The sequence below is a fragment of the Nomascus leucogenys genome, chromosome 22a (assembly GCF_006542625.1).
Source record: "Nomascus leucogenys isolate Asia chromosome 22a, Asia_NLE_v1, whole genome shotgun sequence".
Classification (NCBI taxonomy): Eukaryota; Metazoa; Chordata; class Mammalia; order Primates; family Hylobatidae; genus Nomascus; species Nomascus leucogenys.
This window is the reverse complement of record NC_044402.1, coordinates 132392014-132419944: the sequence shown is the minus strand read 5'-3', so window position 1 is coordinate 132419944 and position 27931 is coordinate 132392014. Positions and strand designations below refer to the sequence as shown.

The following is a 27931-nucleotide window of genomic DNA, read 5'->3' as shown; positions in this document are numbered from 1 at the left end:
TGCAGGGAGTGCAACATTTATTTCATAACAGAACCCCTTTTCCACAGAGCATCTGACAGGGGGTTTCATGAAACATACTTTGGAAATTAAAGTGAACTCTCCACTTGGGCATAATGTTATGTGGGCACATGGATTGGCTTAAAAGGAAAACAAGAATACTTCAACATTTGATCAACAGTAGGCAGTTGCTGGACATTTTAGAAAAAGGAAAAATCCATATTTTGACCATGGCTAAATATGGGGAAACAGCATCACATTTTCCTGAACCACCCTAATCCCAGCCCCTCAAGATCTACCAGGTATGCAACCCCAAACCCCAGTCACATACATTAAATCTACACTTTTTTTTTGTTGTAAAATATGCTTTTTCCTCAATGAACTTTAATCAGTCCAGGACCTCCACCTCCCCTTACACACACACACATACACACACACACACAGAGACACACACATACACACGCACGCGTGTGCGCGCACACCACCCTCCAACCAGGTGAAAGATCCCCGGCGATAAGTCTATAACAAATATTGACACGAGGGGGGACAAAAGCATGTTGAAATGTATTAGAATCAGAACCTGTACAAAAAAAAAAAAATTAAAATATAACCTGAAACTGTTCAAGTTCAGAAGTCTAGTTAAGTCTTTTTCTCTTGCCAGGAGAATGCCATCATCAGAGGGCTCTGGGTCATCAGCCAAGGAGGGGTGAAAAGACAGAAGCAGCAACAGATCCTTCAGCAGACAGAGGGGCATCGGTGCCACCATCCCTACCCAGGTGCAGCCAGGAGGAGTTAAAGATCTCGGGAGAGCAAGCATTAGCCGGCAGTTCCAGTGGGCAACTGGGGCCTACACACCGAAAACAAGGCTGAGTAGTCAGAGGCAGCAGGAAGAGTGGCCAGGAGAGAACGCCAAGCCGGAAGGAACCATTTCTGCCACCCAGCAGACCCACAGCACCCTCTGTCTGTGCTCAGATACCAGAGGTTAGTCAACCCAGTGCTCCCAACTAATCGGAGATCGGAGCTGGGCTTAAGAGGCTGAAAACCCGTGGGTTTAGTAAACACAGCCCAGCATCACATCCCTCCACGGCCTGAACTGGAGCTGCCAACAAGGGATGAGGCAGGAGAGGGAAAGCAGCGCATCTTGACGCCTGGCTAGAAATCGCTGCACCATCATGAGGATTGTGGTACGAGGGGCTGGAAAGGAGCGCCCCCTCCTCACAAGGGGAGGGGCCTCCTTCACAATCATCCCTGGGGGCTGGTTAAAGCTGCCTCCGGCTTATAACCAGCCTGACAAAATGACATGGAGCAAAAGAAAAACTGGGAGGGAGACAAGCCCTTACACAGAGACAAGAACCTCCTGGAGGGAAGCTGGGCAGTGTCTGACCCTGTTGGGATGGCATTGGTGGAGCCCCTGAGTCTGAAGGGAACAACTGGGAAAGGAGGGAGTGGGTGAGGGGGAGTAACAGTTTTTCTGGAACAGTACCAACAGGGTGGGGAGGCGCTGGTGAGGGGACGGGCAGGTCTGGAACTCACTGCAGGTAAAGAGGGGAGGAAATGGGCCCTTGGTATCCCCTCCCCACCTGACCCAGGCCTGGTGAGTGCCAGCTGCCCCAGCCGGCCCTAGTGGCGGCTGGAGACCAGACCTTTCACTTTGGACATCTTCTTGGTGGGCTGCCTCTGCTCAGCGTGAGGGGGACACTCCCGTTCAGCCAGCTGCTGCTCCATCTCCTGAGCCGAGGAGGATGCGGTAGCTTTGAGTGTCTTCTTGATGTTGGTAACCTGGTGGGGAGATATAGAATTGAAGTGCTCAGCCTGTATGTGCTCACCAAAACTTGCTCTCACTATGTCTTCACTTCAGACAGGAAGCTAAAATCCTCTGCAAGAAAACCTGAAATTCTCTTCAGAAATCCAAATGAGCAGAAACAAGCCTGGGCTACTCACAGCAGATTTGTGGAAATGAGTCAAGCAAAAACGTGGGACTAATGCTCTCCTGGTTGAAACAAATGGAAGGGGACCATTTGCCAAAGAGGCACAACACCAACAGTGAAACAAATCGTGATTAAAATGTCCTCAGAAAAAGAAAGAGGGACCCCAGAATTCTACACTCTGCTGTTATTCATTTATAAAACCACAAATATTTTCATAAAAACTTTGGGAATACAGTTCCATGAGCCTTCTTGAATAAACCAGTAGAGGATGAACTTCAGCCAACTAAGTGAGAAATGAAGAAAATGTAATAGAAGTACTAGCAAAATGCTATGACACTACCGTGTGCAGTATACCTTTCTTTCACTTAACAAAGTACAGACTCGAAAATAGTTAAGTAGCTCTTGAACATTTTACCACGTCAGAACAGATATCCTCTGTGACACGTGAATCCTATTCTATTAGCAAAGTTCTCCAGTTTTTTGAATTGGTTCCTAGTTTGGGTTTCAGTGCTACTCTGAACAGCCCTCTATGCTTACCTCTGCATACTTCTGTGAACTTCTATGGAAGATACTCCTAGAAGTGAGCTTTCCAGATCAAAGTGGATTTACATTTTACATTTGAATCAGTACTGCTATATTGCCTGCTGAAAAGTGACTGTTCCAAACCTTTGCTCCTCAGTTCGTTGAGAGGAAGAAACAGCAGGAAGAGGATGGTGGTGGTAGGGAAGAACTGTGCAGTCAAATAAGTAATAGCTTTTTTAGTCTTTTTTTTTTTTTTTTTTTGGAGACAGAGTCTCACCCTGTTGTACAGGATGGAGTATAGTAGTGCAATCACAGCTCACTGCAGCCTCAACTGCCCAGGCTCACGTGATCCTCCCACCTCAGCCTCCTGAGCAGCTTGGACCACAGGCACTTGCCACCATGCCTGGCTAATTTTTAAAAACTTATTTGTAGAGACAAGGTTTCACTATGTTGTCCAGGCTGTTTTCAAACTCCCAGGGTCAACTGACCCTCTTACCTTGGCCTCCCAAAGTGCTGGGATTACAGGCATGAGCCACCACACCCAGCCAGTTTTCTACATAGTGAAAAGGAGTTGTCAGGGTCAAAAGTTCTGAACAGTCAGAATATTATGAGCTTGAGAGTAAGAGACAGTCCAAATGCAAAGACAAAACAATGCTATGAGGGTGAGACAAAAATTGGGTTCCTGGAGGACAGCCATCATCTGCAGAATCCACCTTAACTAGATCATAAGTTGTTTTTTGTTGTCACTATTTTGAGATGGGGGAAAACCCATGCCCTAAACTTCTGTAACCTCAATCAACACTGCAGCCTTTCTGAAGAGAGAGTGACAGAGGACTGTGGGCTGGAACAGTCATTACAGAGGGCAGGCTGGGCATGGTGGCTCACACCTATACTTCTAGCATTTTGGGAGGCTGAGCAAAGAGGATTGCTCAAGAGCAGGTGTTCAAGACCAGCCTGGGCAACATAGTGGGACCGTGTCTTTCTTAAAAAAAAAAAAAAAAAAAAAAAAAAAGCCAGGTATGGTGGCGTGCACCTGTAGTCCCAGTTACTCAAGTGGCTGAGGCAGGAGGATCGCTTAAGCCCAAGAGGTAGAGGCTACAGTGAGCCATGTCTGCACCACTGTACTCCAGCCTAAGTGACATTCAAGTAAGACCTTATCTCAACAACAACAACAAAAAGAAATAAAAGAAAAAAACAATTAGCCTGGTGTGGTGGCACATGCCTATAGTCCTAGCTATTCAGGAGGCTGAGGCAGGAGGACCACTTACGTCCAGGAGTTTGACGCTGCAGTGAGCTATGATTACACCACTGACTCCAGCCTGGGTGACACAGCAAGACCCAGTACCTGGAAATAAATATATATATATATAAAAATAAACAGGGAGGGGAGTCAACTCTGGGTTTATCCAGTGTCCTGCCAGACAACAAAACACAACCTGGGAACTCAGAACCCTGAGGCATCTCGCCCTCCCAGCGGCTCACTGTCACTTTGGTGTATCTCATTCAGTGAGTCACCTGGCAAGGTGGTGAGTGAATGATCTGGAGCAAGTCAATGGCTTATCACTCTTTCTCTGATAAAAGATATATTATTTGTTTTACTTTAAGACTTTTTTTTTTTTAAATAGAAATGGGATCTTGCTATGTTGCCCAGGCTGGCCTCAAACTTCTGGCATGAACCAATTTGCCTGCCTCAGCCTCCTAAGTAGCTAGGACTACAGACACATACTATCATGCCCAGCTAATGCATATTTTGATGACACTGGAGGAAAAATTAAGAAATTTGACTTCTCAGGGAACACTGCTTTATAAAATAACATTCTAAGGCTTCTCCAATTTGATATATTTTCTAAATATCCAGAAGAAAATAAACTAAAATCATAATAAGAGGTAACGGCATGACTTTAGTTTATTTATTTGCATGTCAGTTACCTCTGACTTCCAAAGAAGATCCTGCAATTTAACATTACCTGAGGGAATGTGTTTTAAGGTTTCCCCAAAAGCTTTTAATCAAGTAAAACATTAGAAAACTAAAAAGTTTTTGTTTCAAGGACTGTATTTCCAAAATGGGGTATCTTTCCAAGCAAATAATTACCTTTCCCATTTGGCAAAATAGCTTTATTAAAAATTAAAAAAAAAAAAAATTCCTAATATCATCTTGTCTGATAAACACGATTTAGCCTTATTATCTCAAGTTATTTGTGTAATAATTTTTACTAAACAATCAGCTTAGGCTGGGCACAGTGGCTCACGCCTGTAATCCCAGCACTTTGGGAGGCCGAGGCAGGCAGATCACGAGGTCAGAAGATCGAGACCATCCTGGCTAACACAGTGAAACCCCGTCTCTACTAAAAACATAAAAAATTAGCCGGGCGTGGTAGTGGGTGCCTGTAGTCCCAGCTACTCAGGAGGCTGAGGCAGGAGAATGGCGTGAACCCGGGAGGCGGAACTTGCAGTCAGCAGAGATCGCGCCACTGCACTCCTGCCTGGGCTACAGAGCGAGACTCCGTCTCAAAAAAAAAAAAAAAAAAAAAAAAAAAAAAAAAAAAAAATCAGCTTATACTACAAAAAGTTTTCTACATTATTTAACATGTCTTAGATTTACTGACAGTCTCATAACCCCTGCATGAGTAAGGAAAAGGCATTAATCAATCCCCAAATAATGGTTATGTTTTCAATCCGCTTCACCTGTGTTTTTGTAGCATAAAGTCATTATCAGCCTATCAGAAAGTGACAACTGGCATTTATTTCTCTCTTTAGAGTGGCCCAAGGTGATTTGGGCTGGCTTTGGACTCAGAGTATCTATGGCTGGGCTGAGTGATGAGTCCCTGACCTGCCAGCCAAGGAGCAAACTCTGCCTGTGGCACATTCACCAAAGGCAACGCTCCGCTGCCAGCCTCTCAGCAACTGACCAGTTCAACTGACTCCCAAGGCTTTGCTGTTTTACTCTTTTTCTTTTCAAAGCTCAACACTTCCAATGCTTCCCCTTCACAAAGCCACGAACTCACGGTTCTCACTCTGGTCCTGAGGGAGCCCGCGCATCATCCTTCTGCGGTCACAGAAGGGCTTACCCTCTGCTTCATTTCTGTACTGCCACTCCCTACCATAACGCAGCCTCCCTCTCTCATGGTAACTCAATTCTATTTAAAAGCCTTTGAGATTCAAGATCCTGTCAAAAGCTTTTGAGCAAATAAGTAGACAGAAGCATGGACACTTTCCCCTGTTATTCAGATGCCTATTTACTTCCTCAAGCAATTTTCTCCTGTAGAAACTGCTCTCTCATTCAGCTTTTTTAGGTGCTCAGTAACCCTGATATGCAATGAAATGAAATAAGACTTGGCCCAGGGAAAAACTTGGTTTTTTCTCTAGTTCTGAAATACCAAGATCAGGTACCTTCCTTCCCACTCCTGAACACATGCTGTGCACTCAAGCCATCTCAGCCACACTCGTCCCCCACACCACACTTGGAACTAGTCATTCCCCCTGTGCCCTTCTGTTGTTCATGCACCCTGGGGGGGTACCGCTCCTCCCCAGGTTGCCCCTCTGATCCTGCCTGGAGAGTTGAGCACCTGGTCCATACAAACTGCCCTGACTGCTGCAGCCCACACTGATCTACCACCCTTCAATCTGTACTTGCCTGGCAGTGCCTCTCACTCTTCGATAGCCTCCCACACCACTTCATCTCCTTTGTGTTTCAGATGCACACACCTCACTCCTCCAATAAGACTGCTGACAAATCTAAGTCCTCTACAGTCATTACCACTTTGAGGCAAAATGTAAACATCCTGCAGAGGAAAAGAGGGCTTCTTGGGCAAGTGTCTCTAAGCCTAGGAAATGAGCCCTTTATCCTCCACAAAGGCCTGGCCTGGGCTGGGGCAGGGCCATGGCCCTCACACTGGAATCCGTTACAGAGACACTTTGCTCAAGTCAGCTTTAGCACTGCATTTACAACACACAACTCACAAACGAGACTTCTGAAGCACCGACAGACTCTCCTAGTGGAAGGGGATCTTAAAAGTCAACTAGCTTCTTCCAGTAGCTGGGCAGTTGTAAGCGTAGACAGCTCCTTCTAGGACTCCAAATTGGCCACCCAGGTAGGTCAACCAATTAAACCCATTCTGGTCTTGTAGACTTTCTTAAGAATTCCAATTCCTCCTCCACAGAGCCACCCTTCAACTGACAACAAATATCATCACCACAGACTTGTCTTCTTTTACCTAAATTTGGTAGAGTCCCTTATGAGTTTCTTCCTCCAGTGGCCTGGCTTACAGGCTCCTCAAAACATGAACCTCAGAAATTTTCAAGTAAGATTGCACTGCTAGCAAAAATGCAGCCTAGCTCCATCAGAGACCTTAAATATTTAGGCAAAAGGAGAAAGCTTTCTGGGGCAGGAAACCTTCCTTCAGTTGAGGGGCAAAGCAAAGGCAGACAAGAGGAAACGCAGCGCACAACTGGAAAAGTGCTACAAAGAAAAAGAAAACTGGGTGATGGAGAGAGTCCCTCTCCAAGAGGTACAGGAAGCGGTAGCATACACCTGTAGTCCTAGCAACTTGGGAGGCTGAGGTGGAAAGACTGCTTGAGCCCAGGAGGTTGAGGGTGCAGCGAGCTGTGTTTGCACCACTGCACTCCATGCACTCCAGCCTGGGTGACAGAGTGAGACTCTGTCTCAAAAAGAAAATACTTTCCAAAATCAAATTTAAATGTGAAAGTGCTTTGTAATGCTCTAAGTATTACCTCCCCACCACAGTGCTTCCTCAGAAATAATGAAACAGCTCATAATGGTCCCCCAGGTATGCTGGAACTAGGAACTAATATGGGTTATTTCCACAAAAGCCTAAATGGAGAGAATATTCTTTGGCAGTCTGTGATAGGGCTGACTTCATTAAGAAGGAGGGATCTTAAAGCTACAACTCACCAGAAGAAAGCTGTTGTTATAAGATTCAGGAGGGGGACATCGCGTTTTTCCCTCTGAAAACAAGCAATCTAATTTAAGGACAAATAAAGAAAAGATCACCAATCAGTTGACAAAATTGGCTTTTAAAAGTTAGGCCAAGGGTAACAGAGGCATAAATACAAACAGAATATGGCAGAATCACCCTGATTCTTTGTAGATTTCTTTTCCTTTCAAGTCAGTAGCTATTTGGTGAGTATCTTCTGTGTGCCGCAAGTAGGTGGCAAGCAGCCTTCAACACTTAGCAGCCAGATCATGCGTTTGCTAAATGGAAAAAATGACAAGGCCCTAAGCTTTGGCCATGCTCAGGGAACAGACCATATTGGTCTGGTTCAGATTTTCTAAAAGATTATTACGTCAATAGATTGTTTTAATTGGTGGTGGAGGTGGCCTTGGCCTTTTCCTCAGATTTTTTTCTCAAACTTAAATCCGTACCGCTACCTGCTGGCAGCACCAAGCTCTGCTACTGCACACACCCACCCTCTGTGTTTAACCAAAATTTAAAGAGTCTACACTGTTGTGTAACTACACGGTGTGCCTCAAACTTTAGCCAAGTGTCTACAATAGCTCTGTGCACATCCGCCTTTCTTTTGTCTGATGCTATTTATCATGAAAATAAACTTGAACAGTTCAAAATTCTAAAACAAGTATTATTCATCTTTGTTAATGACCTTGATACCAAAGATTAGGTAGTGTGTTTAGCCTCCCAACCTCATTTTGTACAGAGTTTGATTTATAGGGAAGAATAAACAGAAAGGAGAAAGTGGTTAGCCCTTCCTACTTTGTTCAGACCTCAATCCCAAGTCAGAGAAAAGGCTACCATCAAGAGGGTGGTTGCACAGCTTATTAGAAAAGCAGCAAGCTTATTTTCCTAATTGTCTTTGTTTTGGACTAATGTTAAATATAGTTCATACTTCCTTGCCCAGGCTGGTCTCGAACTCCTGGACTCAAGCAATACTTCCTCCTCGGTCTCTCAAAGTGTTGGGATTACAGGTGTGAACCACTGTACCCAGCCTCATACTTCCTTGGCTAGTAGGATTAAACATGGTCTATGAATTGAACATCCACAGAGTATATGTATATAGGGTGGTGTGTGTGTGTATTCAAAAAATTAGCTCAAGTTCATGAAAAGCAGAGTTCAGCAGTCCACTGACACACTTTTATGGTGTGCCAGAAATATTCAGTTCAACATTTGAGTACCTACTATAGGTTAGGCATGAGACAAGAAGCTCGTCTTACAAATAGGATACAGGTTTTATTTTCAAGGAGTGCATATAACAGTATAGAGAATCACTCCAAATTTCACAAATCCCCCTTTGAAAGGCACCATCTACTCATCTCTTATGCTTCTTAGCTGGAATTATGGGTCCCACTCTGCCACACTCTTAGACACCTGATTTTCAAAATTCATTAAGCATCATTAACACTTCAAACCCCATCCACACTAGAAAAGAACTTCCAATGCTAAGGAAAATCAATGCTTCTGATCTTCAGGGCTCCAAATAAATTCTGAAGTGAGGTCACTTCATGTGTCAGGTTACAGGTACACAAATGCCCATAACGCAAAGGCTGGGGCCTACATCTGTCCAAGAAGTTAAAAGTTTCCTCAACAACCAGGTGTCACTAAAACCACACTTACATCCTCTTAACTTCACTTGCAGCTCATGTGCCAAATTTTATCCCTTTCTTCTTTCCATATGAAACATGTCATGCATTTTACACATTTATAATATATATGTACAGTTCACAGAAAAAGAATAAAATGAAACTATGTGCCCACCACGCAACTGAAGAAGCAGAACATTCCCAGGGCCTTGAAGCCCCACCTGCCCCTGCCCAGCTGTACCCCTCCCTCCACTCCACCTGGTAACTTACCACCATCCTTCTATCTATTTTTAAGATCCATCCCCAAACTCATTTTCTTTTGCTCTACAGCTGCAAAGTACATGTGTACTGAAACTACAACATTCTCTGTTCTCCAAGCCTGATCGATCACCCTATGCTGACCAGGAATCAGAAAAAAGAGACAGAACACCAAGAGCAGGAGCCATGTCACACTCATCCCTGTACCCCAGCACCTAGTCCAGGCCCACTTGTTGGTGACTGCTTGTTTCATCTACACCAAGATACGCAAACGAATAAACAGGTATGCCCTGGAGAAACAAACGTTCCTTTCCTTCCTTACCTCTGCTTCTACCTGCTGCTGAGTTCGGTTGTGGTTCTCTTTGTACTGGTTGGCTCTCAGAACTTGCTGCTCGATGCCCAGCAGAACTGCTTCACAGCCATCACACCTACAATGGAGAAAACCAGCCCTGAGCTGCAGAATGGCCTGGGAAGTCTCTTCCAGGCTCCAAAATATTCTTCCCCGACAGCTCTCCCCAGTATCTTACAGGGACCTCCTTTAATACTCCCTCTGCCACATCTCTTGCCCATTCACTCCTTCCCAAAGACAAGCACTTCTAAATACATAATGTGGGACATTAGAAGACAAATATGGTAGTCTGGGGCTAGTTTCTTAGAATACAGCTTTAATTTTCAACTTTGTATCTCATGGAAGATGGTTTTGTAACACATACGATTAAAGAAGGTAGGACAGGCCGGGTGCAGTGGCTCCCACCTGTAATCCCAGCTCTTTGAGAGGCCGAGGTGGGTGGATCACCAGGTCAGGAGTTCGAGACCAGCCTGGCCAACACAGTGAAACCCCCATCTCTACTAAAAATACAAAAATTAGCCGGGTGTGGTGGTGGGTGCCTGTAATCCCAGCTACTTGGGAGGCTGAGGCAGGAGAACCACTTGAACCCGGGAGGCGGAGGTTGCAGTGAGCTGAGACCACGCAATTGCACTCCAGCCTGGGTGACAGAGTGAAACTCCGCCTCAAAAAAAAAAAAAAAAAAAGAAGGTAGAATAGATTTTGTAGATGGCACTGAGTAATCCTTTTCTCAATAGAAAGAAAAGATGTTCTAGGCCAGGCGCGGTGGCTCATGCCTGTAATCCCAGCACTTTGGGAGGCCGAGGCAGGAGGATCACCTGAGGTCGGGAGTTCGAGACCAGCCTGACCAACATGGAGTAACGCCGTCTCTACCAAAAATACAAAATTAGCCGGGCATGGTGGCACATGCCTGTAATCCCAGCTACTAGGGAGGCTGAGGCAGGAGAATCGCTTGAACCTAGGAGGTGGAGGTTGCGGTGAGCCGAGATCGCACTATTGCACTCCAGCCTGGGCAACAAGAGCGAAACTCTGTCTCAAAAAACAAACAAACAAAAAGAGATTTTCTAAAAGCATCCTGTTTTGAAGAGTCCTCCTTTTCTCAGAAGTTTAAGTTACTTCCTAATTACCATACCCCTCCTCCTATTTTATTTCCCCACTTAATTTTTTAAAAAACGAAGAAGTTGAAAGACTACAATGAATATCCCCATACCCTCCACTTAAGATCCAACAGTGTGAGCATTTTGCCATATATGTGGTAGCCCTCAGCCTATCAATTTTGTTTCAATCTACCTCCAGTGCCTAAACATGAGTTGTAAGAGTCTCTACTAGTAAACATCCCGTGGTAACCAGTTAGTCTGGCACCTCTATGTCAAACATATTGGGGGCTTAAAAACAGGAAACCAGACTATGGACATAAAAAGCTGTGTCAGCCATCTCAAAAACAGAATAGGACAGCCAACTTTGGCAGGTTCAGAAACTAGATTTTGTGTGCCAGACCATTTTTGTGTTGGGGTATTTCTAAGTTTATTTCTTATTTATTCTAAGTTCTGTAACCTATTGAAAACTTCCGCTTGTGTCAGATGTTGTATAGAGAAGGTGTTTGGGGCTACACTTGGGACACAACTTGGGGTGAGGGGTGAGCAACGCATGTCCTGGGGTGTAAGAGTAGCTGAAGTGAGGGAAACTCAGGGGACATCAGGCCCCAAGGAGTCAAAGTGGCACTGCTCCTCTCTGGATATGCTTCTCTCAGAGATGAGCAGAGATTCTCTCTCTCTCCCGAACCTGTGCACAAAGCTCACCGGCTCTGCTTCATGGCTTCCAACATGCCACGTGCCTGCTTGGGAACACACTCTCCTCACCTCCAGGTATACTCTAACCCTGGCCTTCCTTCAAAACTGACCTAAAACTTCTCCAATGAGTCCATCTGGCTTTATAAGCCCCAAATAATTTAAATCACTCCGCATTGAATCCTCGTAGAACGTGTGACAGCTCTTGCAAATATCAAATTCCATTAAAACAGAGAAAACACAAATGTCCCAATGCTTTTTATATGCCAGAATATAGTTATCAAATATTCTTTGTATGAGTCTGTATTCCAAGTTAAAATGACCCACTCCTTGTCTTCCATGTCCCTCACAGTGTTTTACAAACATTAGCCCAATATGTTACTGATTTTGAACATAAGTTCTTTTATCCGAAGAATCTTATAAACATGTTAACTTCAACAGGGATAGAAAAAATAATAAAAACAAAGAAAGAATCTTACAAACACTAGCCTTCCTGAGTTTGGTCAAACTTTGAGTGTGAGTTTGGAAAGGGCAGGACTAGCCTCACACAGCTAGGACACATAGGCTCCACCTGCTAACCCTGGGCATTTTATAGCCCACTTTTAAATAGCTCCCAGTTGCATTTAAGGCAAGAACTATTTTACAACCAAGGCACCAGGAGGCCTGAAATGACTCCTGTTATCACACAGCTGTGATCACAATGTAGCTCCACTCGCTGGTTCACTAATCCCCAGCTCCCAGGTAGCTACAGGCCCACTCCAAACCCTCAGCTGACACCAGGAAATCACATTTTTGCAAGGAGAGGCACAAAAGACATGCTAGATATCCCCCTCCTCCTTTTAGCCTCACCATTCATGCAGGGTCTTGACAATATTATTGATATCCTTCTTTCGGATGTCACGGCCAATGCAGAAATCCACTTCCAGCAGCTGGTTTCGCTGGTCCAGCTTGCCCTGGATGATGTCAGTGTAGACAGCCTCAATGATAAGGTCTTCTAGTTCCCGGAGATTCCGCATCTCCAGGTCTTTCAGCAACACGGAGTAGGGGATACACTGTAGATAAGGCCATGTGATCATTATAAAAACCATCTGGCAAGCATTAGCGAAAATGCAGGTATTACTCCCATAGCTAACAGCTGCCTCTAGGCTCGGGAAACACAGGCTAGTGGTAATTATTAATAGCTAGGGCAACAAGAGGTGGATAAATGAACATGAGACCTAGAAGACCCAACAACATCTAAGAAAGCAACCTCCTGGTTCTCTGCCTCCTTGGCTTCACCCAGCCTTCAGATTTCACATGCTGCAGCATACTTGTAGAGATCCTAAAAACTTGTACCAGTGGAGAGAAAGGGAACTATTGAGTATATGCCACTCTGCCACCTTCTGGAAGCTTTCAGACTTTGCTAGATCACCATAAATCTCCAACAGATCCCAGTCACTGGAAAGAACTGGCTACTTGCCCAGCAGAGTGCAAAAACAAACAAAAAAAACTTGCAGCCAGCACATCTACCTATAGGTGGCCAATGGGTACTAACAGCTCAGATGTCATCCTGAAGTTTGTATCTGTTTTCTCAGACACTTACAACCAATATGAATTCCCCAACAATAGTTCTTTATTGGGCTGTACCAACATTCTGCATGACTCCAAGACTCCAGTTTTCTGCAAATCCTTTGCCACATCACTACTAGTTTGGAAATTAACACAGTGATCAAATCTGTAGAAACAGACACAAGGAAGATATATACAGAGAAGAGAGCAAATATACCTAGAAGGGTTTTCTATGGCTAAAGCATGATATCCATGGGCGGTGGGTGGACTTACAATGACAGGTTGCAGAAATGAGGAAAAGGGTCACTGCTACTTCTTTACTACACTTGAGAAGTCCACAATCAGGACAAGAAAAAAGGTCAGGTCCTCATTTCCCAACAAAATAGGCCTCCCACCTGAAATGCTAGGCTGAGAATCAGAAATGTGCCATTAGATCAGATAAAATGATTTCAGCACCTGAAATTGCAATCCAAGAACAAAACAAACCAAGTGCAGTGGCTCACACCTGTAATCCCAACACTTTGGGAGGCTGAGATGGGAGGATCACTTGAAGTCAGGGGTTTGAGACCAGCCTAGGCAACATGGTGAGACCCTTGTCTCAATTTAAAAATTTTTTTTTTAAGTTAAAAAGGCCGGGCACGGTGGCTCATGCCTGTAATCCCAGCACTTTGGGAGGCCGAGGCAGGTGGATCACCTGAGGTCAGGAGTTTGAGACCAGCCTGGCCAATATGGCAAAACCCCATCTCTACTAAAAATACAAAATAAGCCGGGCATGGTGGCAGGCACCTCTAATCCCAGCTACTCGGGAGGCTGAGGCAGGAGAATTGCCTGAACCCAGGAGGCAGGGGTTGCAGTGAGCCAAGATCACACCACTGCACTCCAGCCTGGGCAATAAGGGCAAAAATCTGGGAGAAAGAAGAGAAAAAGGAAAAGAAAAGAAGCAAGGAAGGAAGGAAAGAAAGAAAGAAAAGTAATATTTTTCTCTGAAGCTCAATCATAGAGGGGAAATGCTAAAACCAAATTTTTTTAAAGGCATAGTCCCACAAAAACTTAGGCTGGGATTAGGCAGAGAGCCAAAACCAACTATAAATTAACTAAATCTGGACCTTCATTATTAATGGCTGTGAGCAGGTGGCTGCAAAGCTTCTTCTAAATCAACTGTGGGAGAGGACTTAGAGGTATAGTGGAGCGGCTGGTATCTTATACAAAGTTAGGGTCTAAAGTTAGCATATGAGGCAGAAATTCCAATTAGTGTAATAAACCTTGAAAATCCCAGAGAAAGGCAGTATATTAAAAATCTAGGCTGGGCACGGTGGCTCACACTTGTAATTCCAGCACTTTGAGAGGCTGAGGTGGGTGGATCACCTGAGGTCAGGAGTTCAAGACCAGCCTGGTCAACGTGGTGAAACCCTGACTCTACTAAAAAATACAAAAATTATGGGCATGGTGGCAGGTGCCTGTAATTCCAGCTACTCAGGAGGCTGAGGCAGGAGAATCACTTGAACCCGGGAGATGGAGGTTGCAGTAAGCCCAGGTTGCACCACTGCACTCCAGAGCAGGCAACAGAGCAACACCCTGTCTCAAAAAAAAAAAAAAAATTAGCCGGGCGAGGTGGTCCATGCCTGTAATCCCAGCTACTAGGGGCTGAGTAGGGGAATTGCTCAAATCTGGGAGGCAGTGGTTGCAGTGAGCTGAGATCACGCCACTGCATTCCAGCCTGGGCGACAGAGTGAGACTCCATCTCAAAAAAAAAAAAAAAAAAATCTAGCAAGTCCAACATAGCAAGTTTTTCTTCCAGCATGGGCATAGTTCACTGTGTACTGAGCAACAGATGAAGTTGTTAACTTGCCTTGAGATGCCTTGCTATTTGAAAAATCTGTATCTTTAACAGCAGTCTCCTCTTAATATGGCAAAATGATTGTGCCACATGCGGCACCACAGCATGCCAGGACTGAGACCTGCTGAGTCAATCACTTCTGGGCATACTTTTCCTGTATGGAATGGGGAGTACTTTTCTACACCATTTTATCTTTTCCTCTGTCAAGCAAATTTTATGCATTTATGATGTGACTCTCCTATGTGCAGCTGGGACTTCCTTCATTGATGTCAATGAGACAGCTAACTTGGGGTGAGGAGGAAGACAAGAGAAGGCTCAGTACCGTACCTTCATTCTTGATGCCAAGCTCACGATGGTAAGATGCTTCAGCTTGTTCTGCTGAGCTGTGCTCAGTTCTGGCAGGCTCTCCTTGTTGGCTGCTCAGTCCCACCCACCACAAAAATCAAGACACAAAATAAAATTAGGATTTCTTTTATGGAATAAGCTCACCAACTCCCCAAACCAAATCTACTACTGAATCACTATCATGACTTTGCACTTATTCATTTGGCAAATATTCCTGTCTTCTTTGGAAGACTATGTACTTCCAAAGAAGACTCAATTTCTACAAACACAGAGTTTAGTCTCCTAAAAAGCAAATAAGCAAAATGATGTGGCAATTATCTTAATGGAGTATTATTTGTGCGCCTTGTGACATTCAATTAAATTAAACATATCTTCATCAAACATCTGTTGTGTGCAATGCTCTGTCCTGAGAAGAATCAAGGATGAATAAGATGGGCTTTGCCAGGGCTGCTGCATGGCACAACTCCAGGGCCACCAACCACCTGGAGGTGTGCAACTTCATGGCCCTGGACTTGTCCTCAGTCTTACAATCAGATGTTTTAATAGCTACAAATCCAAGGCAGAACTACCAGAAGAAAGGTACAAGCTACCAGAAGAGAGGAGGAGAGGGATGGGGAGGAGGTAGGGGTAAGAGAAAGAGATAAAAGGGGAGGGGGAGAGGGAAAGAGGGCAGTATCATTTGGGAAGTACAGGAGATAGAAAGAATTCATGGAAGAGACGGAGTTTAAGTTGAGCCTTGAGAAAGAGGCAAAATTTCAATAATAACCATAAATGATAATAACAGCAAGGGCAGCAGCTGCAGCAGCTAACATAAATAGCAAGCTTTACGTCTTGTGGATTGCATAGACCCACACATACATACACACATCCAGTTCATCTTCACAACAACCCCGCAAGGTTCCAAGTGTCCTCAATTCCTTAACCATAAGTCTGGATTCCAAAAAACTAAATCCAAACTGATTTTTTTTTCTTAAGCATGGTGCTGAAATTCACCTGGTAGGAATTTCTGACCTGAACAGAGACAGGCTTTTTATCCCACTTGTTTCCACATTCCTCTGGGAATGTTACATAAAAAGGCATGCGCATCATATTACCTTTTTAAAGTCCCAAAAATTCTAAATTCTGAAACATCTAACTTCAAGGAGTGTAGGTAAGGAATAATGGGCTTGTATTGTTACTTCCACTTTACAGACGAGGAAATTGAGCTGCGTAAGGTTACTTCATTTGTCAACGAACACACAACTAGTAGAAGTGGAGCCAGACTGGCTACAGGCATTCTGGTAACAGAGTCTGTGCAATGCTGCCTCTTTAGTAAGCGAGGACAGAAAAACAGAACACATTCCCTGGAAGAAAGGGAAGGTCAGAAAAAAATGTGGTGTACCAGGAGTGGCAAACTGTCCAGTCTGACAGCAGCACAAAGTAGAAGTGACCAGGGAGAAAGAAGAAGTCAAGGATATTGCAGAGAAGGCCCTGAGTATCAGGCTACTGTCATACCATTAAAAAAGGGTAGGAAAGCCAGAAAAAAATGGTTTGGGTAGAAGGTAAGTCAGTGTTTGGACATGCAAATACCTCAACCTAATATTTAAGATTATAATTTAAAATGACCCAAATGCCCTACAACAGAAAATGAGCTAAGTAGATTATGAAATATTAAAAATATTACCAAGACTTAAAATATGGATAAATGGGCCAGGCGTGGTGGCTCACACCTGTAATCCCAACACTTTGGGAGGCCGAGGCGGGCGGATCACGAGGTCAGGAGATCAACACCACCCTGGCTAACACGGTGAAACCCCATCTCCAGTAAAAATACAAAAAATTAGGCGGGCGTGGTGGCAGGCCCCTGTAGTCCCAGCTATGTGGGAGGCTGAGGCAGCAGAATGGCGTGAACCCGGGAGGCGGAGCTTGCAGTGAGCCGAGATTGCACCACTGCACTCCAGCCTGGGCGACAGAGCAAGATTCTGTCTCCAAAAAAAAAAAAAAAAAAAAAAAAAAAAGACAAAGTCTCTACCCTACTGGAACTTACAATAAAGTGTAAAAAAAAAAAAAAAAAAAAAAAAAAAATATATATATATATATATACATATATATATATACATTTATATATATATGGATGTTTGTAAGCGGGAAGAAACAAGCAAGACATAAAACTGTATACATAGTTCTACCTATGTAATACAAAACACAAACATATGGGGCACAAAAAAGTCCAGGATCCAAATGTCTGAGCAACATATGAGTGACATTTATTTATTTATTTGTTTGTTTGACAGAGTCTTGCTCTGTTGCCCAGGCTGGAGCACAGCGGTGCGATCTCAGCTTACTACAATCTCTATCTCCCAGGTTCAAGCAATTCTGCTGTCTCAGCCTCCAGAGTGGCTGGGATTACAGGCACCCACCACCACGCCCAGCTAATTTTTGTATTTTTAGTAGAGACAGGGTTTCACCATGTTGGCCAGGCTGGTGTAAAACTCCTCACCTCAAGTGATCTGCCTGCCTCGGCCTCCCAAAGTGCTGGGATTACAGGCATGAGCCACCGCGCCCAGCCTATGAGTGACTTTTAAAAAATCTATTTTCCAAATTTTCTTCAATATGCTGGTATTATTTTGATAATATTTAAAATGTTGAAATATTCTACAGGTGGGTATTCTGCACTTCACAGCACTCCAAGAGCCCTACAAACACCAGTCCTCAAGAATCTCATCTGGAAAACAAACAAGGGCTACATTTGTGGATGAGCACACACAGGCCCCATTTGACCCACTAGAATATAAAAGGTGAGAAGGAACATTCCCTTTGTGAGGTCACCCACCAGGCACAGCAAAATGGGAGGCAGCCAGGTCAAGAAGTCTCCCCACTACCCCATGCTTTATATCTCAAACCTTGATGGTCTTCCAAACTGAGCAACATAATTAACACAAGTCTTTTGAAATATCTTCACCAACTCACCTATGTAATCTGGGTATGTCCCATAGGCAAACAGGTTCAACAACTGCAAATAAGCAGCATTAGCTCCTTCCGCAAGCTGAGGAGGAAAAAAAAGTTCACCACAGACCAAACTGTCTACCAATCACTGTAGTGTTCAAACAGAGGACGGGTGAGCATGTGTCAAAGATGCCATGGCTGTTTATTCTGTACTATTTGATTACTTGGCCCCTGGGGTCTCTACCAACTCTGATTCTTTGGGAAAAAAATAAACAAGATTATTAAAGCCCCAAATTTAATTTCTCTCCCTCAGGAATGTTTTACTTTCTACACAGCATGCCCAACAAACTGCTTTTCTCTCACACACACATACAAAGCATTAAGCACTGGAAGGAGTTCAAATATTCTCAAGATTCTGTTTGCATTAAAACAAAGATTGGAGCAGCCCTATCTACATACCAGCTTGGTAGGTATGGCATGAGCCACCACCAACCCAAAGTGAACAAAGCTCAGGGTTGGTTCCAAGTTTCAGGACTACACGTGGACTATGAACTCTGGGAGAGACCAGCACATCATAAGGTATGACAGAAAGCCAGGCTGGGACAGAAAACCAGGGTATCAGTCTGCCCCAAATCAAAATGTCCATTAAAATTACTTACTCTTCACTGATGCTGATGGCAAAAAGCCATGTGTAGAAGAAAAACGACCACTGTTCTGCCTGGAACTTCTCTGCTGTCAATTACGTTAACCGGTTGTTGTTGTTGTTGTTTTTAATCACAAACGTGCTCCTGTTACCCTTCCAACTTACCAAGCCCAGTAAACTCTAAACAGGAATAGCAAGTGGTAGTCTACAGACAGCAATAGCGATACTACTCAATTTTAGCCATTAAAAAAATAAAGCTTCCAAGAAATGCATCTATAATTTCAGATCACTGAAAGGCAACCAGCTTATTCTCAGCTCAGATACGGAAAAATGCAATGTATGGGGAGATAAAGGTGGTCTGCTAAGCACCCTATGGAGAACTCCAGCACCCTCATACCTCAGGCTACTTTCTCAGGTTACCACAAACCTCCTGAAGTCCCTGAATCAGAAGGGGAAGAAACCTGGTAAAGACCATCCAATCTAGCCCCCACTTTTCAGAAACATAATTAACAAAACTAGCCAGAAAAGAGTATTTTCTCCAGAGCAGATACTCCAACACTTCTCCCACTGGCCTAAATCAATAAGGTCTTTCTGGCTTTACTTACATCTCCTCTTAGCCAATCTTCCACAGTTACAAAACAACTACTTGGCATATTCATGCAGGCTTTTCATGAACCTGAAGGAACGTATTACCCCTTGGTCATCTCTTGTGTTGAAAAACGAACTCAGTTTTCTGAAATTTTCTTCATAAAACTCATTTTCCACTTCTGGTAAATTAAATTTTTATTGAAAGCCTACTGTGTGTCAGGCTATGTATTCAGCTCTAAAGAAACAATGGTGAGCACTACAGACCTCCTCACAGAGCTTATAGTTTGGCAAGCAAGCCTGACATTAAATAAAAATTTACAATGAAAAAGTAAAAGTGGCTCTTCTCATCTCTGAACATCACAGGTAGAGGAGCCATAATTGGGCACCTGAAATGGCTGGGCTGTAGGGAACTGCTCCAGTTTCCCCATCAAGAGGAATAGGCGGACACACAGCACCGAATCCAATAAACTGAAGGCCGGCAACTCCTTTGGTTACAACTGATTCACTGAAACTCCTCTTAAAATTGACTGTGGGTGTGGAGCCAACAGCAAAGGTGTTGTGGTGGTCATGAAGGTGATAAACTGCCCAAAAAAGCAAACCACCTCCTATATGCAAATCGCCACCACCAAGAACTCCAGGGCCACTCTCAACAGCATCCAGCACATGCTCCACAAGAAGTACCACCACCCAGATCTGTGCATGGCAGCCTTCCACAGAGCCAACACCAGCCTGCACAGCCAGAAGCCTCTGAGGATGAAAAGGAAGGGGACCTGCCCCACCAATCGCCAAAAGCTCCTGAGCACCACCCTCCACCCCACAAAACAATAAAGATGCTCACAGACTTTTCTCAATAAGTGAATAAATAGAAATAAATAAAAATGTTCAAATTGGGAAGTAGAGGTTGAGAAGTACAGATTGCTTTACATCTCTTTCTTCCTTCTGTTCAATGGATCTTCTCATTTTTGAGGCACAATGACCAAAACTGGATATCCAAGGTTTTAATAACAAGCAAGCAAACAAGTAAAATGAACTATGTCCTAGCTTCTCTGTCATATCTAACACATCTAACACATTCAGCACAGCACTGCCCTCTTCCTCAAGAACAATACACTCCTATTCATGTCCATCTTATGTTCAATAGCAGTATGTTTCTGCTGTATGTCCCTGACCAATCTTCCTTATCGATATTGCACTGGAGGTTTCTGGCCCCTAAGCATGCATGAATCTACTCCTATTAAACATCAGCCCATGCTTACAGCACTACTCTTCTAATTTATCAAGATCAATTTGACTTTTTTACTATCTTTTAGATTATTATTAGCAACAATCTAATTTTACCCAAGGTAAGATAAAATTACTGGATAAAAGGAGCCAAGGACATTCTCTCAATCTCTTCCTCTGCCCCACCAATTCCCATCCGTCTCACAATAGGGTACCTCACAGGTTCACAATACTTCAGCACTGAAATTCTTTGGAAACCTGGAGAATTACAGAGAGTCTTAGAACAAAGAGAAATTGTTTGCAAACCGTTCTTACCTCCTGCACGTTGGCCAGCTCCAGAAGTTCTCCAAAGACATACACTCCAGGAGCCTCTAAGACCTGGCTTATGAGAGCAGTGAGGGCTGAGCCACTGGTACCTTTGGCTAGTAAAATAAACTGCTCCAGGAGATTACTTGAGGGTTTCTGTTCCCCTGCCATTCTCTGGCCTTGAAATCTGTCCAAAAGAAAATTGTGTCAGTCATTCTTCCTTCTCCTTTGCAAAGTCTGTGCCTATTTAGTGCTGAATCAAACACCAGAATACTTTAATTTTATAGTGTTGATAAAGAAAAAACAGGACAAGCGCAGTGGCTCATGCCTGTAATCCCAGCACTTTGGGAGGCCGAGGCGGGTGGATCACCTGAGGTGAGGAGTTCAAGACCAGCATGGCCAACATGGCGAAACCCCATCTCTACTAAAAATACAAAAATTAGCCAGGCTGGTGGCAGATACCTGTAGTCCCAGTTACTTGGGAGGCTGTGGCACGAGAATTGCTTGAACCCAGGAGGTGGAGGTTGCAGTGAGCCAAGATTGTGCCACTGCACTCCAGCCTGGGCAACAGAGCGAGACTGTCTTAAAAAAAAAACAAAAAACAAAAAAACACACACAAAAAAACAGTTCCTGAGTCCAGATGCAATGACCACCTTATGAGATGGGTTGAGTTCAACCTGGAGTTAAAAGGATCTTGTCCTAAATTCTGGTGTTTGAAACACACTTTGTAAAAGTCATTTCACTTCCACCTGTCCCTCCTCCAGAGGCAACGCCTTATAAGTCCTTAAACCTGACCAGGACCTAAAGAAAAACACGAGTTTCTCAGCAGCTGTTTTATATCCACCTCGTTTATACATTCTGGTTAAGAAATGGAGGATACTGCCTATACACAGAGGCACCAGATGTAAGCAAAAGCAATCAGTTACAGCTCCTGCTGTGTCATCAGAATCCAATCTACAGCCAGACAGATAAGGAAAACAAAAAACCAGACAAGAAAGATGTCTCATTTAATCAAGTCAGGTAAGCACAGGTAAAGGGAGACATCATTTTGAAAGAAAAGCAGCGATATATTCAAACTAAGAACATGCATGCTGTGTAAGACCATGGGGGAAAATCCCTGTATTCGGCCTCCTCCTGATACGACATTTTAACCAAACGTGACTTCAGAATGTGTAAAAAAAAAAAACCTCGAGAAAACAATGAAAAGATTTGGGAAAACAGTGAAAATATTGTATCAGCGCTCCGAAGACATTAAGTACAGGAGGGTCCCTCAATTGTGTAATCTAATTACACGCTGAGTGGTACAGGAGTTCCAGGTAAGATTTCTCCTCCAAGAATGATACATATTAGAGCAGCGTGACAAAATGAACGAAAGACGGTATAGTAGAGTGCAGCAAAGAACAATTTGAAGAAGTTTGGTGCAAGAGGAACTAAGTTTTGTGTTGGCAGGCACACAGAATAGTTGCCCTTTCACAGTATTAGAGAAACAAGTATGTCGCCTCATTTAGGGTTACCTAAGAAGGTCCGGCCAGACACAGGAAAAACAGTGAAGTGCTGGGGAACAACGGGTTTGAGGACGGAAGGGAAAGGGAAAAGAGAAGGGGAGAGGATACGAGGAAGAAGGGAAGGAGTAGGGAAGAAAGGAGGGTCGGTGACGGTCAAGAGAGGAGGAGCGAAAAGGCCCTTCCAAGAGGACCCGTGTGAAGAGACAGATGGGGATCTCTGCTAAGAGTCTGAATGTTAGGAGGTGGGGGTGGAGAGGGGGTAGGGAAATGCAGAGAAACTTCTGTCCCTTCAAAAGATCTCGGCTTAAGGAGCAAAGCCTGTGGGCGCAGAGAATGTAAAGACACGGAGACAGTCGCTTTCTTCTGGAGTGGGAGGGCCAGAGGCTAGGCACAGAGCGGAGATAAATTCCGGTCAGGGGAGGGCGCTATTTGGATGGACTGGAGTGGGGCAAACGAGCAGCCTTTGGGGATGGGAGAGCGAAGGCAGCCAGAGCACTGAAGCTGAGGGTCGCAAGCTGCAGCAGACCTCACGGCGGGCGGTAGGTATGCTCCAAGCAGGGCCGCAGGCGTGGAGTGAGGAGCCGCGGGACGCGCTCCCCAAGGCGGGGGCGGGGCGGGCACAGCCGCGGGCTTCCTTGGCGGCGGGCTCTAAGCCGGATCGTCTGGCCGAGCCTGGAGCGCCGGCCCCGCTCGGCCCACCCTCTCACTAGCTCCTACCTGTCCGCGCCACCTCTCGGTCCTCTTAGTCGCTGGCTCGGCCTCCCGGCGCCTGCCCGCAGGTTGTCAAGCGTCCATGATCACCCCGGCGTCCGGCGCTTTTCTGCCTCCGCCGACCCGTCGCCCGTGCAGCTCCCCCGGAAGCCTCCCACCGTTGCACTCGCGTTCCGCCCACACAAGGTTCCACCCGCCGCGTTTACAGCCTTCGACCTCCGGTGGGGAAGTGGGGGCGAGGGGGCGGGGAAGAGTCTGCAGCCCGGGAACCAGGCGGGGAGGGGGTGGGTAAGGGCCCAAGGAGAGGAATGCGGCCTAGACGGTACTGCAGCCCAACTGTCGCCATCGCCATCCCAGGCCCCAAATCCTCCCCTTAGGCTGTGCTTTCTCTCAGGAGCTCCCCATGGCTACTGCACTACCCCGGGGCACGGAGATACATTAAGCCTACTAACTACCACTTATTGAGCGTTTTACCATGTGCCAGGTGCTGTACATGCATTATCTCGTTGAATTCTCATAACTGTGGCTTGTATTATTATTCCCATTTTTCAGGTGAGTTAACTAAGTCCAAAAGTCAGAAAGTGACAAAGCTTGCTATCTTTGTCAAACCCAGGCTATCTGAGGCCTAAGACGATGTTCTTGACCTCTATTCAGAAAATGTTTTAAAATAAGCAAGAGATGGGTTAAGCCAACAATGGTTCTATGACCAAAATGTCATTGATAGCGTTGCATCTGGTGCTTACCAACTCCCCTGGGAAGATGGCTAAGAAATGCCACATAATTGAACACTTAAGCTGATTCCTGTATACACCACAGTCTTTCAGGTCTTGAAAATGAGAGAGAAAAACAGCCCTATTTGCCTATCGAGCGTCAGAATGCAGAAATGAGACAGGACAAATGCAAAGGAGCCTAGCATCAACCAATTCATTAATTTATTCAAAAACATTTCTTTAGCACCTATTATGTCCTGAAAAGTCATATGAAGATAAAACAAAGCTCTTACCCTCAAACGCTCCAATGTGTTAAATGTTATGGGGAAGATATGACAACACTTTGGAAGCACAGAAGAGGTTGGGGAAGAAAAAAACAGGCAAAAAGGGGGAAAAAGGGGGGTAGTGCCCATTGTCACAGAGGTTTGCACTGTGCAGCATATACTGATGTCAAAAAGAAACCCAGAGTGGTTTGACCCCAGGGTTTTCAAGAGTGAGAAATGAGGGGTACAGAGCTGGAGTCAGGTGATCAAGGGTCTTGGAATCCACATGCCAGGTACTGGGGAATTACTTAGGCTTTTTAAGCTAAGGAGAGGTATGAATAATTGCCTTTTTAGAGTGATCATGCTAGGTGCTATAGGAATGGATTGGATGTGGAGAGAATTGGAGGCAGGGAAAACCTCCAGTGAGGTCACTGATTTATTCTAGATAAAAGATTGTGTTGCCGGGTGCGGTGGCTCACGCCTGTAATCCCAGCACTTTAGGAGGCCAAGGCGGGCAGATCACCTGAGGTCAGGAGTTCGAGACTGGCCTGGCCAACATGGCGAAACTCCGTCTCTACTAAAAATACAAAAATTAGCTGGGCATGGTGATGCACTACTAATCTTAGCTACTCTGGAGGCTGAGGCATGAGAATCGCTTAAACCCAGGAGGTGGAGGTTGCAGTGAGCCGAAATTACGCCACTGCACTCCAGCCTGGGCGACAGACTGAGACTGCATCTCAAAAATACAAACAAAAACAAAGGTAGTGGCAATTGGGGATGAAAAAGAAGGGACACTGTTGGAGACATTTAGACTATAGAATCTATAAGACTTGGTGACCAGTTGAATACAAGGAGAGGGAGGGAGCATAACATCCAGGATTCTGTGCTGGCAGGCCAGAGCTGTCTGGAGCTGGTGTTAAGTGAACAGGGCTATGGAAGAGGAGAGACAAATATGAGAATGAGAGGAAGACAAGTGAGTTTAGTTTGACTTCATAGAAATTCCAGCAATACCTCTACTTCCTCTAGAACAATGTCCAGACTCCATGGCTGCAATTTGGATTTAGTATTTTGGTTTTTTTCCCTTAAGAGACAGTCTTACTCTGTCACCCCGGCTGGAGTGCAGTGGCACTATCATAGCTCACCTCAGCCTTGAACTTCTGGGCTCAAGGGATCCTACCACCTCCACCTCCCAAGTAGCTAGGACTACAGGTGCATGCCACCGCACCCGGCAAATTTATTCCTTTTTTTTTTTTTTTTTTTAAAGATGAGGTCTCGCTATGTTGCTCAAGCTGGTCTTCCCTGATCTCAAGTGATCCTCCCACCTTGGCTCCCAGAGTGCTGAGATTACAGGCGTGAGCCACCACGCCCAGGCAATGGCTGCACTGAAAGCCCTTCAAAGTGTGCCTCCCTCCTAACTCCAGCTTTGTCGCACCCCACCCCCTTCACAGTCCGAACTCCCATGCCCGGCACAACTTACACCCTCCCTCTCAGACACCAGGCCTATGCTCAAGCTTGCTCTTTTTTGGAATGCTCTTATATCAGCCTGTAAAAAACCTGCCAACTCTAAAAGCAAAGATTTCTGAAATCCAATGCAAAAAACACCATAATAGAAAACATGGAACTATTGCACTATGTTAAAATTAAGAATTTCTGCTTGTCAGATGCAGTGGAGTACACCTATAGTGTTACTATAGCTACTTGCGAGGCGGAGGCAGGAGGATCACTTGATCCCAGGGGTTCGAGGTTGTAGTTGGCAATGCTGGTGCCTGTGAATAGCCACTGCACTCCAGCCTGGGCAACACAGCAGAGACCCCATCCCTCAAAAGTATAATTTGTTTCAAAAGACACCAGTAAGAGAGTGAAAAGACAAGCCATGCCTTGGAAAAGATATCTGCAAAGCACATATCAAAGAACTCCATATCCAGACTGTAAAGAACTACAAATCAATAAGAAGACAGCCCAATTTTTAAAAGTTGGGAAAAGAACAGGCACTTCACGAAAGAGGACGTTCAACTAGCCAACAAGCATACTGAAAGGTGCTCAACATTGGGAAAAATGTAAATAAATACCTTAATGAGATACCACATTCAGCCAGAATGGCTACAATTAAGAAGACTGACAACAAAACTCCTGTATTGACAAGGATAAGAGGCACCTAGAACTCTCTCATATTGCTGGCAAAGGCGTAAATTGGTACAATCATTTTGAAAAACTGACAATGTCTACTATCACTGATCATGTGCATACCCTCCCTACACACTAGCAATTCCTTTCCTAGAAATGTGTGCAGGTGTCTACAAAAAGAAACGTAAGAATGCTTACTATGGCTTTGCTAATAATAGTCCAAAAAATAACCCAAATGCCCGTCAACAGTGGAAAAGATAAATTGTGGTATATACATACAACAGAATACTATTCAGCAATTAAAAGGCTACACACGACATGGATGAATTTCACAAAAATACTGATAAAGTAAAAAAGCCAGAAACATACTGTACATACTGTATTATTACATTTAACTGGAATTCAAGAACAGACAAAACTGATCTATGGTGATACAGTCAGAAGAGTGATTATCTCAATATGTAAGGATGTAATACTGATTGGGAAGGAGCACTAGGTGTGCTAGATATGTTCTATATCTTGATTTGGGTAGTGGGGACAGGGGTGTATACCTATGTGAAAATTGTTCCCATACTGTATGTTACACCTCATTAACAACAACAAAAAAAAACTTTTTTAACATGGAAAAAAAAATTCAAGTTCAAATGCCACCTTCTCCATTAAAGTTTTGCCAGCTGCAATGAACCTTTTCATCAGGGCCTCCTTAGCATTCTGATGTCATTTCTTTATGCCATTTTATCACACTCCATCTTGAATCTCAGTGGAGTCTCATTTCACTAAATATATGTTTATCTTCCTGGTGGCAGTGACCATGTCCTTCACCTTTTACCCACTCAGTGCCTGACAAATAACAGGCTGAAAAGATATTTGTTGAATTACATGGAAGAAAAAATTGGGTGAGTTCCCAGATGGGTGAAAGTGGGGACAGGCAGAGGAAGGAAGGCCAAGAGAAGGACAGAGGAGGTTTCCAAGGAAACCGTGGCTCACACTAATTTTACCTACTTCCTGAAATCACATTAAATGTCACCTTGAGTGGCAAAAAACAAAACACCAAGTCCTACCTAGGCTGAATATAAATAAATATCACACTCCCTCACTTGCAAGAAATCCACCAAATTGCTACCTAATTCTGGGTGTTTCGACACTGGATAGGAAAACTGTTCAAGGAGAATTCACATTGCCATGCTGCTAAAAATATCACCTCCTTAGTGTGGTGCAAAGAGTCCAGACTGCAAGTCAGCCGACTTAGGGCTGAATTCTAACTCTGCCCGAACTTGCTGTCATCTGTGGCCAATCCCTTCGCCTCTCTGGGCCTCAATTTCCTCATACGTAACAACGGGGTAGATTAGCAAAGTCCCTTTATGTTTTGATATTCTGAGTATACAATCCATAGCTCTCCTGGTCCAAAGCAGGAATACAGCAAAAACCCCTGAAATACATGTAAAAGGCGCCTCAGACCAACAAACAAGCACGATTTGAAGAAGTCATTTTGTTCTCTTTCACGGTTTAATCAGTGTTTTTGTTTGTTGTTTGCAGCCTTACCATGATTTGCAGATGTCTGAGTTCCATGTAAACAGAAGTTAAGTCTCTGCGGGCTGTCATCTTCTTTTGAGGGTGAGAAGGGTCTTCCCGCTGGGTTTCAAGTCTCGGGATTCCGAAACGACCAACTCAGCGGGCAGGTTTGTGAATTTGCGCACACTGCGCGGCACACTGGAGTCTAAGTTACAGAGGAACCGAGTGCAGGGGATGCTGGGATTTGTAGTCCCCGGGCCTCTTTGTGGTGCGCTGGGATCTGTGGTCCCCCGAGTGCGCCG

At 44.6% G+C, this 27931-nt stretch overlaps 1 protein-coding gene across 10 annotated transcripts; it reads right to left on the bottom strand.

Annotated features, from left to right (window-relative positions):
• Positions 1-27872, bottom strand: COPS7B (COP9 signalosome subunit 7B). Of its 10 annotated transcripts, none has more exons than XM_030803014.1 (8): positions 27660-27872; positions 20814-20991; positions 18071-18146; positions 15104-15192; positions 12241-12443; positions 9581-9686; positions 7360-7427; positions 1-1776 (listed from the first exon to the last, which is right to left on the bottom strand). In XM_030803014.1, the coding sequence occupies exons 2-8, from the start codon at positions 20973-20975 to the stop codon at positions 1644-1646; spliced, it is 837 nt and encodes a 278-aa protein (XP_030658874.1). In that variant the 5' UTR covers positions 20976-20991; positions 27660-27872; the 3' UTR covers positions 1-1643. The 10 variants fall into 10 exon arrangements, 9 of the variants coding, with proteins under 9 accessions (XP_030658874.1, XP_030658873.1, XP_030658875.1 ...); XM_030803013.1 differs by lacking the exon at positions 27660-27872 and adding an exon at positions 23027-23165; XM_030803015.1 differs by lacking the exon at positions 27660-27872 and adding an exon at positions 23027-23165 and having other exon boundaries at positions 7360-7412.
• Positions 27873-27931: the final 59 nt, after the last annotated feature.